Below are 18,832 nucleotides of genomic sequence, written 5' to 3' on the forward strand. Positions count from 1 at the left end.
GCTACAGTTGTTCTATAATCGGACAGATGCCCTTTTTCACAAATAACAGTGCAAGGCTACTGCACGCTGGTGTGGTTGTTTAAATACCCACTCTGTGATAGTTACATATGCATGGAAGTTTGATTTGACCATTTTTTACTGTTTACTTAAGTCGGGTGGGATCAGGCAATACATTTTGTGTGTTAGCTCTCTGTTTCACCTCATTATTTCTGCCTTCCACAATATGTATTGTATAAATTGGCCCGATTTTCAATGGGAGATAGCTGCCGGACCAAGGGTTGGAATGTGTGTTCCGTGTCATTGTATGTTTTTGTGTGCTACCCTTCGTTTGTCCGTTCCTGAAAGCCAGAAACATTTTATGAATATTTAATAGACAATACCGTTTTAAATTCTATTCTGTTGTAAACCTGCGGGGAGAAATATGGACAAAGCCACCCTCAAGTACAAACTCAGAGGGAGGCATTCCGCTTAGCTCTGTCAGATAGGAAATTGAAAGGGTGGTTGTATTACATGGCCTTGTAGATCATGGCCTTTCGTCTCATTGTCTTACATGGACAGGTTGCTTAACAAAGGAATCTCCTTAGTCTGCCCCCTCATCTTCCTCCTCCCATTGGATCACACCGTATCCAGACTGCTCGCTGTGCACACGATGACCTGGCAATGGACTGTGTGAGACGCCCAGCTGGGAGTGCCCCCGAATCAACTCCAGGATTAGCCCGGAATTGTCTGGGATTACTCGGGAATGGAGCGGGATTAGCACCGGCTGCCTGCGACTGCCTGTTTCGGGGGCGTGAGTGAGAGGGGTATGGGCCGGGCCATATTTCCCCTGACTCAGTCCAAGATTGGGCGAGAAGCCAGGGCTAGGCTACACCTACACAGGGAGGGACATCTGTAACCTGGCAGGGCTATTCTTAGTCCCTAAACCCACGCCCAAACAGGATGACTACTACTGAGACACCCCGGGTTTGAAAACAAAACAGAAAGGCCAGCAAACAGGAAGCAAACAGCTAGCTGACTACGCCATCATGGTCGACTTACCCACGCAATGGCTGTGTCCCAAATGGCGCCATATTCCCTATATAGTGCTCCACTTTTGACCAGAGCCCTATGGCCCCTGGTCAAAAGTAGTGCATTGTATAGAGCATAGGGAGCAATTTGGGACGCAGGCAATCTCTTAAATCTCTCTTAAGCAGGTGGATTCAGGATTCATCAGATAAAGAGGGCTTGGGGATGATGTTCAAATCCCTCTCCCAAGTCTATAGCGGGGGACTTTTTTGATCATGCATGCTACGTTTGGAACAGATCAGAGGTCCTATGCAGTAGCGGCTTCCACCGGTCTGGTCCCATTGAAGGAGGTTCATTTTCATTGGGGCTTCAATCATTCTGTCGTCTAACCCGATGGGCAACATTTGTTATGATCTGATAAGGTAATGTTCTGGTGTGGGAGAGACGGGTATAACCCGGACCAAACCTTGCTGAACCAAGCTGTTTGAGCTGGCTGCGTATCCACCATAGTTGCTTGAACTGTGTCGAAAAGATCAATGTGAAAAGAAAATATGTGAGCCAACACAGTACAGTTTGTTGGCACGATAGTGTGAAAAGGGTAGTAGTCGGCGCAGGCACGTAGTTGCCCGCCCCTACCGCCGACCGGGCATCCCCGACGGACTGGCATGGCCCAGATGAAAGAAAGGCTGTTTAGAGTTAGCGAGAGAGAGCTGCAGCATCAAACAACCAACATCTCCCCCCATCCCCCCCACTACCCTTACTCTGCCTCCCTGCTCTACCCACCACAATATCATATACTCCCTCTCCTGCACGTTTACCAACAGTTGCCATGGTTACCCGATGCTCGGGGTGTTACGGCGAGACAACCGAAGGGAGGCATTCACAGATCACCTGGATTCAGTCAGTCGCCGCTTTTCAGTTGGTGCGCCACCATTTGATTTGTGTGTACTCAGCCTGTGCCGCTTCGCCGCGAATACAAATGATGTACGACACAATGGTGCCGTTTGAAAGTATGAACGCTTTAAATTACGCCACATGTACCTCAATCTGAAACAATGGAATGTAGTACTATAGTACCAATGTAAGGCTTAGCCACACTAGGTGCTTTGGTTTCATTTTGCCGTTCAAGTTTCAGAATAACGCCCACAGCCAAAGCAGAACAGAACAACTATTGTCAATCAATCAATATGTCTTACTGTTCACTTGGCCTTCGCTTGGCCTTGAAGAAAAAGTCTAATACACCTACAAATTGTTTTTGGAATGAGAAAGGGAATGAACAGAGTCATGTATTGAGAGTTCATCATTGAATTTGAAGTGTTCCACACAAAAAAATGTGGGAAAGAAATTGACAAAAAATGTAAAAAAAAAAGATCTATTCTCTCAGCGGTAAATAATGATTCCAGCATATTAACAAACACGAGAGACATGGAGAGCGGGAGGAAGGAGAGAGGGAGGAAAGAGGATGAAAAGAAAGGAGAGAAGCAACAAGTTGCAGAAAGCTTAGAGGAGAGAATGGTGATAAAAGAGAGACAGAGATAAAAGGAGAGAGAGGGTGAGAGGGCGATGGAGCGAAAGAGAGAGGGTTATAGAGAGACCGAGAGAGAATTCGGTGATGGAGAGAGTCTGTGTGGGCAGGAGGTGGTTGGTGAGCTCCATCCGTTATCCCTGGTAGCTCCTAGCTCAATCTATCCGATCCATCTCCACATTCAGGCCATGGGAGAGGGGGCTGGTGCGCGGGCCAGACTGGCAGCCACATCAAACACCAGCCCCAGCCAGGCACATTAAACCAGGGATTAGCGTACATCTACCAGGCTGAGGAGAAGAAGTGGAGAGGAAAGAGACAGAGGGAAGGAGAAGGAGGGGGGGATTACCCTCCACTTCACAGAGATAAAGTGGACGTAGTGTCTTCAGTTCAGACAATCTTTGGCACTCACCTGATAGATTGTACAAAGACACCCATTCTATTCATTCTGTTTCTACGCGTTCAATCACATCCGATAGTTGAAATTTGGATAGATAACTTCAGAAAAACTGGGCCCTGGTGTCTACAGTTTAGTAGGCAGAAAAGGCACCACCAGTAAGTATTTTGTAGACCCATGATGGTGAGTTGATAGCAGCTCTATAAACACAAACTGTCTGGTACGTATTGATCAGCGAAGCTCTTCTTGGAAGGGGAATCCACACACTCCCCAGTGGCATCGATGTGTGTGAGATAAACCTTTAAACAGTCATCAATACGGAGCAGCAGGCTTGAGATCAGATTGGCAGGTTGCACGTCGTCAAAGTCGCTGAAACTCTAGTTTCCTCTCCAATAGACAGTTGTTTCATATGAAAAAGGGTAATATGCATACTTGACTCAGCTAATGTCTACAGATGAGGAGCTCTGACGCACTGGGACACGCACAAAGGCGACCAGTACTCATTGCCTGAAAGTCACGCACTATCCTCACCCAGAGCTAAAGTGTGACATTTGGGGGCAGCGGTGGGATCCAGTGTGTTAAACAGTGAAAATGCTAATGTGCACTCTAAATCTCTCTCTCTTTCCCTCTCTCTCGCCCACCCCTCTATCTATCTATCTATCTATCTATCTATCTATCTATCTATCTATCTATCTATCTATCTATCTATCTATCTATCTATCTATCTATCTATCTATCTATCTATCTATCTATCTATGTCTGCAGAACTCCATTCGACACAACCTGTCCCTCCACACGCGCTTCATCCGGGTGCAGAACGAAGGCACGGGCAAGTCCTCCTGGTGGATGCTCAACCCCGAGGGGGGCAAGATGGGCAAGGCCCCTCGCCGGCGAACCGTCTCCATGGACAACAGCACCAAGTACCTGAAGAGCAAGGGCCGGGTCAGCCGCAAGAGGGTGGGCAGGCCGGGGATTGGTTCTGGGTCTCAAGTGGGGCTCCAGGCTTCCCCTGAGCAGGGTAGCCCACCGGGGAAGGTTCTCCCAGGCAACGTAGGGGGAGCTGGGGGTGTGGAAGGAGAGTTTGACGTCTGGACGGAGCTCCACTCCCGGGCTAATTCGTCCACTTCGACCCTGAGCGGGCGACTGTCGCCCATCCTGGCCGAGGGCGAGCTGGAGGAGTCAGAGGAAGGCGGGCTGTCCTGCTCGGCCTCGCCCCACCTCTACCCCTCCCCCTCCTCCAGTGCCCGCTCCCCTGCCATGGGGGCCGCGGGAGGCCACTGTCCACCCGTGGAGCAGCTGCCCCAGCTGGCTAATCTCACCGGGGCGATCAGCCTGGAGGAGAGGCTCCTGGAGGAAGGCTACCACCATCGTCATCCTCACCTGGCAGCGGGCCACAAACTCCCCCCGGTCTATCATTACAACCCTGGGGTTAAAGGTCAGGGGTCGTACTGCGGCGCGGTCTACAGCCAGGCTGGGATGGGCATGCTGCGCCACCACTCGCCCATGCAGACCATCCAGGAGAATAAGCCGGCTAGCTTCTGCGGCACCTTGCGGGCCTACTCAGGGACCAACGCCCTGCAGAGCCTGCTGACAGGGGGCCCTGGAGGGCCACAGCAGTACTGTGCCAAGGACATAATACTGGGCCAGGAGAGAGATGCCCACCCAATGATGGGGCCCTCCACGAACGGAGTGAGCTCCACCCGTCACAGCCACCACCCCGGACACAACGGACATGTAGCTCACAGCCACAACGGAGCTCAGAGTCATAACCTCAACCCTGTGACCAACCACAACCACAGCTCTCCTCATCTTGGCCACAACCTCAGTCAGAACCACAGCAGCCACACAACGCACACACCGACTCGAGCTCCAGCCCTGGCACCACGCACCAGCAGTGGCCACCTCCAGCCTTACAGCCACAAAGCCCCCTATCTTTACAGCCCCCCGTCCCACGCCCACCTCCCCGCTTCCACCACCCTGCCACCCAACCCGGCCGGCATGCTGGGGATGCCCCAGGACTCCTGCCACCTGGCCACCGCCCCCCACCCCTCGCACCCCTGCCACAACACTTACCCCAGCCCCCAACACCAGGGAATGGGCAGTGGACTGTACCACCACCAACGGGGCATGGTGGGAGGCTGCACAGGAGGCAGCTACCATGGTAGCTCCTACCACCAGCCTCACCCCCACGAGAGACTACCAGCTGATCTGGACCTGGATATCTTCCACGGGAGCTTGGACTGCGACGTGGAGTCCATCCTCCTCCACGATATCATGGACTCCGGAGAGGAAATGGATTTCAACTTTGACAGCTCCCTGGCGCAGGGGTTGGGCATGGGGGTGGGCATGGGGATGGGGATGAGTGGACTGGCAGGCCCTCAGCAAGCCCACAACAACCAGAGCTGGGTGCCCGGCTGAGACATTTCCCAGAGTGCTTCAGGGCAGGCCTCGGGAAAGACTCCACTACAGAGAGTGCTGCAGGCCAGCCCTCACTGCCCCTCAGATAGATAGGCTCCACCCCCTCCCCACTAACATGTTGGGGAGCACTGTGCTTAACTGTGTCATTCCTGGACTGAAAACAGAGGAGATGGGACAAACACTCAGTCACTCCCTCCCCCATACCTTTCTATATTGTGTTATAAAATGCCCCGGTCCTATGTTGTGTTATAAAATGCCCCGGTCCTATGTTGTGTTATAAAATGCCCCGGTCCTATGTTGTGTTATAAAATGCCCCGGTCCTATCCCTCCCTGCCCGGACTCTCTCTGGAGATTGTAGCTGATGTCACATTGGTTTTTCTCACATCAGCTGTATACTGTGATGACAATCTCAACTGTGTTGTTGCCCAACCCTGTCCCTTTCTCATCTACTATCATGAGACCTGAACTCACCAAGCACTTTAAAACAAGTGGGCCAGACTCCACAGCTCACTCACATACAGGCCTGGGTTCAAATACTATTCAAAATACTTTCCACCACTTTATCTGGGCTTGATTGAGTTTGCCTGGCGCAATGGAACCAATAGAATTGTCGCGAAAGTGCAAACCCCGCCTATCTTGCACTCCATGGCAGACTACAGCAAACGCTAAACGTATTTGAAATATCTCAAATGGTATTTGGACCCAGGTCTTGCCACGTACTGTAGCAGACAAATTCATGCAGAGTTTGGCTGTTTGCGAGGCGGGTACGGTATTTGACATGTCATTTTGCTGAACAAATCAAGAAAGTGCAAGAATCCGGATCTGTAGATACATTTGTGGCATAGATTTATAATGGGGGTTGCTATGCTGCAATGTTTATAATGGGGGTTGCTATGCTGCAATGTTTACTGTCAGTGGGAAGCAGGGAAAATGTCATCAAAGATTTCTGATTGATTGGTTATTTGGCCTCTGTCGTTGGCTCGTATTAGGTCAAATCAAATGATACATTTTGGGACAGACTTACAATGATCTGTGCCTCCTCACTGACCTAATTGAAAACTATAATCTGGTGCTTTACCTTACTGTGCAAGTGAAAGTGTATGTTATATTAGTTGGTCGCATTATGTTCATTGAATTAATCTTTGGAATATTCAGAAGGCAAAATGGAAAATGGCGTATCACCTTGCCTCAACCAGGGTTTATTTTTTACTTTGTGGCGCCAGCTTTTCTCTTTACCTTTGCTTTCTCTGTCTCGGCCCCCCCCCCCCCCCCAGCCCCCACCACCACCAACAGAGACAAAGTGATCATCCCGCAGACCGGCCCATTAAACTGTGCTTGATTGAAATTCAGCGCCTTGCTTTTAATCTCCAAAGTGATGCTGCAGCCATGCATCACTATCGGGGATCTAAACGCCTCCCCTCCCATCCCTCCCTCATTCTCTCTCTCACCCCTGCAGTTGTCGCTAACGTAAATGTGCTGTTCTGATCACCGTGATGAACACCTAGTCATCCTGGCCCGGAGGGAGACAACACCGTCCGTGTTTGTCTGTTTGCAAAGGACACCGATGGGGACACACACACACACACACACACACAAAAAAACACACAAAATAAGTAAACGCAGGTTGATAGTAGGTCGACAGCAAGATAATCACATGATCACGTCCCTTTCCCCGTCCCTTCTGGGCGCGCGTGTCCTAAACGGGTAGTGTGTTTTGTGTCGTAAGTCATCAGCAATCTTTGCCATCATCTGTATCTCGTGTTCCCTTGCACACGTTATGAGGTCGTCTTGGCTGTGTTTTGGGCCTTTTGGGAGTTTGAGCTGAGACTGGTTCTCTGATATAAGGTACTGTACATATAGGCGGAGAGGGGTAGGAAAGACCGACGAAAACGATCAGCCAATCAGATTGGCGTTCATCTCTGTCAGACGAGAGTTGTTGTTCCTTCCGACCTTCCTTCCACACATGTCCACGCTCAGCGCGTTTCCTTTGTCGTCGTTCTCTCTTGTTGTCGTGGTAATGTTGACGTTCTGAAGGGACATACAGGGACAGGGGTGTATATGGCATGGTGATGTGTGAAGGCGGACATCGGGATCCACACCCTATACGCTAGGCTACGCCAGCCCCCATGAATTGGACCACGGTGTCTGTGTATATGTGGGGAGTCTCTTTACTGTAGCTCTAGCCACCATACAAAGCCTCGGGACAGGAGAGAGCCATGGGTCATGTTCATTAGGTCACACGCCGCACACCATTGCGAACCCGCCTTAAAGCGCTTTGCAACGGAAACCGAAAATGTGTGTTTCTTATTGGACAAAGTCCAGGTTGTCCCACTCTGATTCAGTTAGTTTTTGTTCGTTTGATGCCTAAAGAACATGAACCAGCTCTCCTGTCTCCCTCAGTAGACACACTGCTGTGGACTGTACTGAATGCTTCTAACAGGAATGTCCTAAAATGTACACCGTACCGGGGATTTCCTAACATGTACACCGTACAAGGGGCATATCATTACAGCCAATGGTCAAGTATGGCACAGACTAGCAGGCCCTATCCTTCGAGATCAACATCCTTATTCTAGGATGTCGTCTCTTGTTCAATCTCAGTCTGTGAAGTATGTGTGGAAGGTCTTGGCGAAAGGACCCCTTGGTAGGGCTCTGTCATAGCCTGCGCTAAAAAGGTTTAGTGATGCCCCGATATTGGAAAATAGAGCTATATATAATGTCAAATGTTATCATACACATATTTATTTATGAAAGAGGTGGGTCTTTGTCACCCCTGAGTGTGGTAGTTTGTGAGCCAACTCCAATTTCCTTTGCATTTTTTTTGGTCTTTGTTTTTCCGCGTCACACTTCCTTTACAGTCGGAAGGATTTTATTTTGTACAAAAATCTATATATTGAGGATATTGTATAATAGTTTTTAAACTCAAAAAGAAAATATTAATTTTGTTGTCTATTTCTTTTTTTAAGAGAATGTATCTTATCTGGTGACTGTTAAATAAATGAAATGAAAAGAAAGTGTCTGTTTCATGCTCGTTCTACGCTTGTGTGGCTCCGTGCGAGGATTTGTCACAATTGTGGGATGACAATTCCATTGTCTTGTGCTGGTGTGTCCTCAAGTCCTTGTTCTTTCGTATACCTGTTTGAGCGAATGCGTGTGTTGTGTTGCATATTCATTTGTTCTTTCATTTGATATTATCCAAGGATAATCTGTCCAACAAGGTTCTCTTTTTGTACATACGGCACACACAGACTCACGTTGCTTCCAAAGTGTGTGTTTGTGAACGACTAGGGGTTTTTTTGTTCGAAAGAGTCTATGCCTATTGTTGATGGGTGTCAGTTTGTACGTGCATAAGGGAAATGGTGCGTGTGCGTCTGTGTGTGTTTGTGCATGTGTGCCCTTCGGTGTGAATGCGTGTACTTGCATGTTAGTGTGTCTCCTTCTGTATGTGCGAAAGCAAAAACGTGTGTGCCTGTGTGTGTGAGAGAGATATGGGGGCGGGGGGGTGTGTGATGAGGGGGTGAGTGTCTAATAAGGCTTGTCATCCCCGCTGAAGCTGTAGGTTGGTCACAGCTGTCCCAGTCCCGTCGGAGGCGTTGTCACAGGAGGAGAGTGCTGCAGCGCAATACTGCCAGGCCCCATGGGAGCCTCCTCCACACACACACACACACACACACACACACACACACACACACACACACACACACACACACACACACACACACACACACACACACACACACACACACACACACACACACCTCTCACTGAAATGTGCACTTTTAATTGACTCCTCTCGGGAGGGAGGGAGAGCGAGAAAAAGACGGAGGTGGTGGACCATACGGAGGGAAAAGCCAGAGAGGAGAGAACCAGGGAGAGAAATACAATTGAAAAAGACCCAATTCTCAATACATAACAGTTATCGCTGCACTGAATAATTCAAACAAGCCATTATACATATACTCCACATGATGTCTGCGTAGTTCCATTCCTCTGGATCGTACGTTAACACAACAGTCAGTGTGATTAAGCAGAAACGGGAATGGAAGAAAGCATTGCTCTACAAGTCTGGCTGATATCCCCATCCCTCCATTCTGCCATCCCCGCCTCTAGAGAGAGAGGGAGAGAGAGCTAGAGACGGAGAGAGAAAGTGAAGAGAGACCGAAAGAAAGACAGGAGAGGAGGAGGAGAGAAGAGAAGAGAAAGCAGACCCAGGTGCTGTGCCTCAGGGATGGACCAGTCTTCTGTTGCCTCATTATCGGAGAGAGAGGGAGAGGCTAAACATTCCGGTGCCATTATTCTCCCACTCAAACAGCTCAACGCACGTCTGCTTCACTGAGCCTGGTGATGGTATAGCATCGAAAGAAATTCACAGGGCGAAAGGCTGTCAGGGGAGGGCACTGCTTACCAGCACCTATAGGTTAATGTAATACTAGATTATAATACCGAAGACAGATACATTTGATTTAATGCTGACCACATGTGTTTCTACTTAGAATAGAATATAGCTTTATTTCATTCGCATTTTAGATGCTAATATAACTGTCATCGGGATACATTATGCAGCTGTTCAGATGGAATCACGGTCCTGGTCTGTCATAAATTGCCCTATCGACTTAGGTCCATGCTGTCCTGCTGTCCTTAGTTCACCCGGTTTAAAGGGTTAATATAGATGAAGTCAGATATTCCCTGTAGCCTACTAATACTAGTGCAGATCCCAAGTCAGACATCCAGAGGAGGTGGGGGCTGGGGGAGGGATGGGGGGGAGGTGCTACAGAGGTGATGACACAATTAATGTCAAATGAATACCCCTGAGCCCCCTTCTCAAATCTGCATCCCCGCTCACCCACCCCCGTTCTCTATCACACATGGCCTAATCCCACACGGGGGGGCGAAGCGTTAAGCGCGGTAGCCTGATTCAGCTAGCGCAGCACTGGCGTAGCATTAGCTTATGGGGAACAGGGCCGACTGGCGTCTAGAATTACGGGCTGATACTGAGGCAGTAATTAGCGAGTGTTGCTTATGGCCGCGGCTTTGGAATGTTAGGGTTGATCGCTAGGAGATAGCGACGCTTCAACTAGCCTCCCGTGGGCAAGAGCAGGCACATGGGTACTGGATCAGAGACGGCTCCTGTGCTTAAATACTGGGGTATGTGGTTGCTGTAGGGGAGGTTTGGATTTGGGGACTGCGGAGCTCAGAGAGAGGGGTCAACTGCAGGCTGTGGCGGTGGTTGGTAGTTCATGTATCATTGGTGTGTGTGTGTGTGTGTGTGTGTGTGAGTGAGTGAGTGAGTGAGTGAGTGAGTGAGTGAGTGAGTGAGTGAGAGATCGACTAACAGAGAGATAATTGAATGAACTGAATTGAGGAAGTGAGAGGAATAGAGAGAGACTGTGTGTTAGACAGAGAGGCTCTGAATCGAGGGCAGCCGTAGTGTAGTTAATAGGCCTGCAGTGGAGAGCCCTCTGTGTGTGTTGCGTTATCCAGTGTTCAGTCTACCATGACCCTCAGTAAGCATCACCTGGTACCAAAGGACCTCAGAGAGATAGACACGAAAGAGAGAGTGAGAGACAGAGTGAAAGTGAAAAAAGCAGCGCCTCTCACTCCGAGTAACTAGAGCAGCACTTCAACCTAGCTCCTAACAAGCTCTCTCTCTCTCTCTCTCTCTCTCTCAGCATCGCTCTCTCTCTCTCTCTTTCTCTCAGCATCTCTCTCTTTCTCCCAGCCTCTCCCGCTACCTTAATCACCACAGAGTTTGTGTACACAGCAGCGTCCAGATTACCAGAGAAGACGCTTTGCAAGAAAGTGACTGATTAAAACCCAGGAGAGAGGAAGAGAGAGAGAGAGAGAAGTCAACATCCCTCCCTCTGGAGAGAGAAGCTGCAGCTTATCAAGGACCAGCTGTGGACGAGCCGTCAACAACCAGTCGAAAAACGATACCAAGTCTGCTCCCACAGACAATGTGGAGTCATGGACCACCATAACAGTAAGCAACTGGTTGTTAGAAATGACAAAATAGAAGTGTGCCATTGTTGAACTCAAATGAAAGAAAGCAGTGCGTGTGGAAATATTCTTGGGATGGGTCCCAAATGGTGTGCTACTTTTGACCAGGGCTTGGGCGATAACTGCGGAAGACAACGGTGCTTCGCGTGGCCTTGGTTCTCTGTATGAATGAGCGTTGACATGAAGCAGGGTTCATACTGAATCAGGTCAGAGCAGAGAGGGGTGAGCACGGGAACCGATGCAGCTAAAGCTGTCGTCATGACTTTGCCACTGGTGAGGTTTCTTTGGTGGTAGTGCCCGACTGAGGGCCAGGCTGGCAGGGGCGGAAATGAAGGGTGGAGGGGAGGGTATAGGGTTTTTGGTGGGGGGAGAGGGAGAAAGGGTGGTGGAATTTGGAGGGCAGATTTTTACGTCAGCCTTTTAGGGATACCTTAACAGGCAGTTACAGTGGTGTGTGTGTAGGGTGGGGAGCAGTGTGTGTGTGTGTGTGTCGGTGTGTGTCGGTGGTGGGTAGAGGAGGGAGTTGTGTTGGTGAGGCCATCCATCACAATATTGAGAGGCAATGAGGCAGCATCGGACACACTCAAACTCACCGACACACACACACACACACACACACACACACACACACACACACACACACACACACACACACACACACACACACACACACACACACTGCTATATCTCGTCTCACGCAGGCTCTTGCAATTCCCCCTCGCAGGCGGCTGTGGAGTCGGTTCGTCTTCGCTGAGAGGAGAGAGAGTCTGGACTGAGGCGATAGACATCTCATTAGAATCTCCTACAGATCCACCGGCTAGCGGCCTGTCTTCCCTCTTACCGCCAGGAGAGTGTGTGCATGCGTGTGTGCGTACATGCAAGAAAGAGAGAGAGAGAGAGGGAGAGAGAAAATGAGACAATGATAATGGCAATAATACTTTTGATCCTTCAGGAGGCTCTCCCACAGGCAAACAGTACTTTATCTCTCTCTCTCTCTCTCTCTCTCTCTCACACCACTGTTTCACTCTTAATGAATTTCGAACTCGTTAGTGCTGCAGCCCACAGCCCGTCTCTTCTTCTCTCCACCTCCTTCTGACACTGGCCTCAGATCTGTTTATCGTGTCTCTCACTGCCAGGGTATTTAATACGTGCCCGTATCAACTGTTCTTAGATCTCTTGCCACATACCTTTTAATCTGTTCCTGTATCAGACTGTACTCAGATCTGTTTTTATACCTTTCATAGCCAGGTCATTTAATCTTGGTCAATTATCAGACCGTTCTTGGATCTGTTCGTATACCTCTCACAGCCAGGCTTTTAGCCATTCAATCTCTGCACTCTTAGGGCTCTAATTTCGTCTGGCTCTAAGGAGTCAAACGCCTGTTAGTTTGCAATTTTGTCATGTCAAAACTGGCGCACGGGCATTTTCCATATTAAAGCAACGCAATTAGAACAATTTGGACTGCAAACATGTTCAAAATATTTGGCAAATATTGGGCAGGCTATTTAAGGAACTAGGCTATAACGGACCAACATTCGAATTGGAGTTGATGGCAATGCAATACATAAAAGACCATAAATACACAACTTGAAGAAACTACATATTTAGCCACGGAGCACATTGTGATTGGCCAGTGATGCGCCAAGCCTCGACACCCACAACTTGTTAATTCATCAAATAAATGTGAAAACAGCAGAAATATTTCTGACACACACCTCAACCTAGCATGGTACCACTAGCGCTAAGAATGACCATTGCGTTAGTTTTGTTAAAATAGAGCCCTGGTGCGACATAGAACCAGAAAGGGTTCATCAGATGAAAAAAGGTCCTATGTAGAACCCTAAATCTCCACAAAGTACCATTTGAGAACCATTTTTCTAAGTGTGTGCATGTGCCACCCCTGTCCTCAGATCAGATTCCCTTCTCCCTCTCCTTTCCCAGCCAACGCCATTTACACTTTGCTTATATCAGCACCCGCGCGCACACAGTCCCTCCCTCCCACTTACCCCTCTGACCTCTCTCTCTCTCCCCAAGCCCCAGCCGTGAGTTAGTAATCCTAGCCCCAGGCCAGCTCCCGAGCACTCTGCTAAAGATATTCCAGTGCGTAAGGAGTACTGCTGTCTGTGTGAGGCCTTGACCCCGTAGGTTTAGAGCCAACCACCCTACCCACGCTATCTCTCTCTCTGACTTAGGACTCTCACTCTCTCTACCTCTCTCTCCCTCCCTCCCTCTCTCTCTCACCAAGAACCTCCCCAGAGCACTCTCGCTCTCTCCCTTTAGTGGTAATTGCTCAGTGAGAGAAAAGAGAAAATCCGGCAGCCACTCTCAAGGTCGTCTCGCCGTGTGTGTGTGTGTGTGTGTGTGTGTGTGTGTGTGTGTGTGTGTGTGTGTGTGTGTGTGTGTGTGTGTGTGTGTGTGTGTGTGTGTGTGTGTGTGTGTGTGTGTGTGTGTGTGTGTGTGTGTGTGTGTGTGTGTGTGTGTGTGTGTGTGTGTGTGTGTAGAGAAGATGAGTGTCTGAGGGGAGACGAGATGAGTGTCTAGGGGAGGGGAGATGGACTCACTGCCAGATGTTGTAGCGTGGCCCGCTCTCTGGAGAACCAATCACGGGTTCCCTCGGGCCTGACCTCTAACGCCACATACTGTACTGAATGGTTATTGGTTAGCCTGTCGCAGCTCTCTCCCTATCCCATACATTCTCAGTGACAAGTAATCATACACCTTGACTTATTCGACATTTTGTTGTGTTACAGCCTGAATTCAACACGGATTAAATAAAAATAAGTTCTCACTCATCTACATACAATACCCTATAATGAAAAAGTGAAAATATGTTTTTAAAACGGTTTGCAAATGTATTGAAAATGTAATCATTTACATAAGTTAACATTTACATAACTATTCACACTCCTGAGTTAATACTTTGTAGAAGCACCTCTAGTGGTTAGAGCGTTGAGCCAGTAACTGAAAGGTTGCTGGATTGAATCCCCGAGCTGACAAGCTAAAAATCTGTTGTTCTGCCACTGAGCAAGGCAGTTAACCCACTGTTCCCCGGGCGCCGAAGACGTGGATGTCGATTATGGCAGCCGCTCTAAGATTCAGAGGGGTTGGGTTAAATGTGGAAGACACATTTCAGTTGAATGCATTCAGTTGTACAACTGACTAGGTATCCCCCTTTCCCTTTCCCTTTGGCAGTGATTACAGCTGTGAGTCTTTCTGGGTAAGTCATTAAAACCTTTCCACACCTGAATTGTGCAACATTTGCCCATTATTATTTTCAAAATTCTTCAAGCTCTGTCAAATTGGTTGTTGATCATTGTACCCCTTTAGGTATCCCCAAAATCATTTTTAAAATGTAGAAAAATAGTGAAGGCTTTAAACTATGAATTAACAGATTTGGAATCATGTAGTAACCAAAAAAGTGTTAAAAAAATCAAAATATATTTTATATTTGAGATTCTTCAAATAGCCACCCTTTGCACACTCTTTGCATTCTCTCAACCAGCTTCACCTGGAATGCTTTTCCAACAGTCTTGAAGGAGTTCCCACATATGCTGAGCACTTGTTGGTTGCTTTTTCTTCACTCTGCGGTCCGACTCATCCCAAACCATCTCAATTTGGTTGAGGTCGGGGGATTGTGGAGGCCTGGTCATCTGATGCAGCACTCCATCACTCTCCTTCTTGGTAAAATAGCCCTTACACAGCCTGGAGGTGTGTTGGGTCATTGTCCTGTTGAAAAACAAATGATAGTCCCACTAAGCCCAAACCAGATGGGATGGCGTATCGCTGCAGTATGCTGTGGTAGCCATGCTGGTTAAGTGTGCCTTGATTCTAAATAAATCACAGACACTGTCACCAGCAAAGCACCCCCACACCATCACTTCTCCTCCTCCATGCTTTACGGTGGGAAATTCACATGCGGAGATCATCCGTTCGCCCACACCGCATCTCACAAAGACACGGTGGTTGGAACCAAAAATCTGAAATCTGGACTCCAGACCAAAGGACAAATTTCCACCGGTCTAATGTCCATTGCTCGTGTTTCTTGGTCCAAGCAAGTCTTTTCTTCTTATTGATGTCTTTTAGTAGTGGTTTCAGCAATTTGACCATGAAGTCCTTATTCACACAGTCTCCTCTGAACTGTTGATGTTGAGATGTGTCTGTTACTTGAACTCTGTGAAACATTTATTTGCGCTTCAATTTCTGAGGCTGGTAACTCTAATGAACTTGTCCTCTGCAGCAGAGTTAATTTGCGGTCCTCATGAGATCCAGTTTCATCATAGCACTTGGTTTTTCCGATTGCACTTGAAGAAACTTTCAAAGTTCTTGAAATGTTCTGTATTGACTGACCTTCATGTCTTAAAGTAATGATGAACTGTCGTTTCTCTTGGCTTATTTGAGCTGTTCTTGCCATAATATGGACTTTGTATTTTACCAAATAGGGCTATCTGCTGTATACCCCTCTACCTCGTCACAACGCAACTGATTGGCTCAAACGCATTAAGAATGAAAGAAATTCAACAAATGTACTTTAAAGAAGGCACACCTGTTAATTTAAATGCATTTCAGGTGACTACCTCATGAAGCTGGTTGAGAGAATGCCAAGAGTGTGCAAAGCTGTCACCAAGGCAAAGGGTGGCTATTTGAAGAATCTCAAATATAAAATATATTTTGATTTGTTTAACAGTTTTTTGGCTACTACATGATTCCATAAGTGTTATTTCATAGTTTTGATGTCTTCACTATTATTCTACAACGTAGAAAATAGTAAAATAAAGAAAAAACATTGAATGGGTAGGTGTGTCCAAACTTTTGATCGGTTGTGTATATATATATTTTTTAACACATATTTAACACCTTATTTTGGTTGGCACAGAACTACCTCCAATCTTCTATTAATTTGTATGGGTTACATTTCGACGAGTCCCACACCTGTGGGGGTCGTAGAGCAAAATGGAATACACCATCGTGTTTGTGAGAGTCTCTCCCTTCTACAGAGTGGTCATCTGCTACAGATGTTGTCGCGAGAAGACAGATTTTCGGGATGTCTCCAATTCTGTCAAACAGCACTGTAGCTCTGCCATTTTCCACCGCAGATGTGGATGGGCGACATAGGTTTATGCGGTGGATTGAGACCCAGCCCATGCAAAAATAGATATCTCTAGCTTAAACTGACGGATTTTGATGTTGCTTAGATTGACGCAGCGGTGAGTCAATTGACTCTAGGGGGTTAATACAGTTTCACAATTCCTGACATTTAATCCTAGTAGAAATTCCATGTCTTAGGTCAGTTAGGATCACCACTTTATTTTAAGAATGTGAAATGTCAGAATAATAGTAGAGACTTATTTTTTTTCAGCTTTGTCTCGATCGTTGGAATAAATGGACCAATGCGCAGCATGCGTAGAGTTCCACATGTTAAGTAGATGAAACTCACAAAAAAACAATAAAGAGTAACGAAACATGAAGCAAATGCAGTACTCACAGGTACTACACAAAAACAAGATCCCACAAAAACCCAGTGGGAAAAGGCTGCCTAAATATGATCCCAAATCAGAGACAACGATAAACAGCTGCCTCTGATTGGGAACCATACCAGGCCAACATAGAAAACAAAAACACCTAGATAGGTTGAGGTGTGACTAGGGGGGTGTTCCTAACCAAAATAGAGAATAGAAAGGCTCTCTTTTGGTCAGGGCGTGACAAGATTTTATTTCGTTCATCACATTCCAAGTGGGTCAGAAGTTCACATACACTCAATTAGTATTCTGTAGCATTGCCTTTAAATTGCTTAACTTGGGTCAAACATTTTGGGTAGCCTTCCACAAGCTTCCCACAATAAGTTGGGTCAATTTTGTTCCATTCCTCCTGACAGAGCTGGTATAACTGAGTCAGGTTTGTAGGCCTCCTTGCTCGAACACCCTTTTTCAGTTCTGCCCACAAATTTTCTATAGGATTGAGGTCAGGGCTTTGTGATGGCCACTCCAATACCTTGACTTTGTTGTCCTATAGCCTTTTTGCCACAACTTTGGAAGCATGCATGGGGTCATTGTCCATTTGGAAGACCCATTTACGACCAAGCTTTTACTTCCTGACTGATGTCTTGAGATGTTGCTTCAATATATCCACATAATTTTCGACCCTCGTGACGCCATCTATTTTGTGAAGTGCACCAGTCCCTCCTGCAGCAAAGCACCCCCACAACATGATGCTGCCACCCCCGTGCTTCACGGTTGGGATGGTGTTCTTCGGCTTACAAGCCTCCCCCTTTTTCCTCCAAACATAATGATGGTCATTATGGCCAAACAGATCTATTTTTGTTTCATCAGACCAGAGGACATTTGTAAAAAATGTACAATCCAAAAAGTACAATCTTTGTTCCCATGTGCAGTTGCAAACCGTAGTCTGGCTTTTTTATGCCGGTTTTGGAGCAGTGGCTTCTTCCTTGCTGAGCGGCCTTTCAGGTTATGTCTATATAGGACTCGTTTTACTGTGGATATAGATACTTTTGTACCTGTTTCCTCCAGCATCTTCACAGGGTCCTTTGCTGTTGTTCTGGGATTGATTTGCACTTTTCGCACCAAAGTACGTTCATCTCTAGGAGACAGAACGCGTCTCCTTCCTGAGCGGTATGACGGCTGCGTGGTCCCATGGTGTTTATACTTGCATACTATTGTTTGTACAGATGAACTTGGTACCTTCAGACATTTGGAAATTGCTCCCAAGGATGAACCAGACTTGTGGAGGTCTACAATTTTTTTTCTGAGGTCTTGGCTGATTTCTTTTGATTTTCCCATGATGTAATGCAAAGAGGCACTGAGTTTGAAGGTAGGCCTTGAAATATTTTCACAGGTACACCTCCATATGACTCAAATTATGCCAATTAGCCTATCAGAAGCTGGAATTTTCCAAGCTGTTTAATGGCACAGTCAACTTAGTGTATGTAAACTTCTGACCCACTGGAATTGTGATACCGTGAATTATAAGTGAAATAATCTGTCTGTAAACAATTGTTGGAAAAATGACTTGTGTCGTGCACAAAGTAGATGTCCTAACCGACTTGCCAAATCTATAGTTTTGTGAACAAGAAATTTGTGGAGTGGTTGAAAAACTAGTTTTAATGACTCCAACCTAAGTGTATGTAAACTTCCGACTTCAACTGTATGTTAAAAAAATAATAATAATAATATAGTTCAACTTTGACATTAGGGGGTATTGTGTGTAGGCCAGAGACAAATCTCAATTGAATCCATTTTAAATTCAGGTTGTAACACAACAAAATGTGGAAAAAGTCAAGGGGTGTGAATATAATGCATCTCCTTGTTGGGACTACCGGTAATGATTGAGCGACTGTCTCTCTCTCTCTCCACTGTTTCACTCTTAATCAATTTCTCACTCATTAGTGCTGTAGTCCACAGCTCGTCTCTTCTCCATACACCTCTCTATCTCTGATTGTGTCATGGCTTGCAGAGCTGAGTCTTAATCCAGGAGTAGTC

At 47.1% G+C, this 18,832-nt stretch overlaps 1 protein-coding gene across 1 annotated transcript in view; it reads left to right on the forward strand.

The window, feature by feature from the left end:
- LOC129857741 (forkhead box protein O3-like) overlaps positions 1-6,614 on the forward strand; it is a 37,613-nt gene extending 30,999 nt beyond the window's left edge. Inside the window, exon 2 of the mRNA XM_055926259.1 lies at positions 3,690-6,614. Within this exon, the coding sequence (XP_055782234.1) occupies positions 3,690-5,342 (1,653 nt within the window). The 3' untranslated portion in view covers positions 5,343-6,614. The remainder of the gene's footprint in view (positions 1-3,689) is intronic.
- Positions 6,615-18,832: the final 12,218 nt, after the last annotated feature.

The sequence above is a fragment of the Salvelinus fontinalis genome, chromosome 6 (assembly GCF_029448725.1).
Source record: "Salvelinus fontinalis isolate EN_2023a chromosome 6, ASM2944872v1, whole genome shotgun sequence".
Taxonomy (NCBI): Eukaryota; Metazoa; Chordata; class Actinopteri; order Salmoniformes; family Salmonidae; genus Salvelinus; species Salvelinus fontinalis.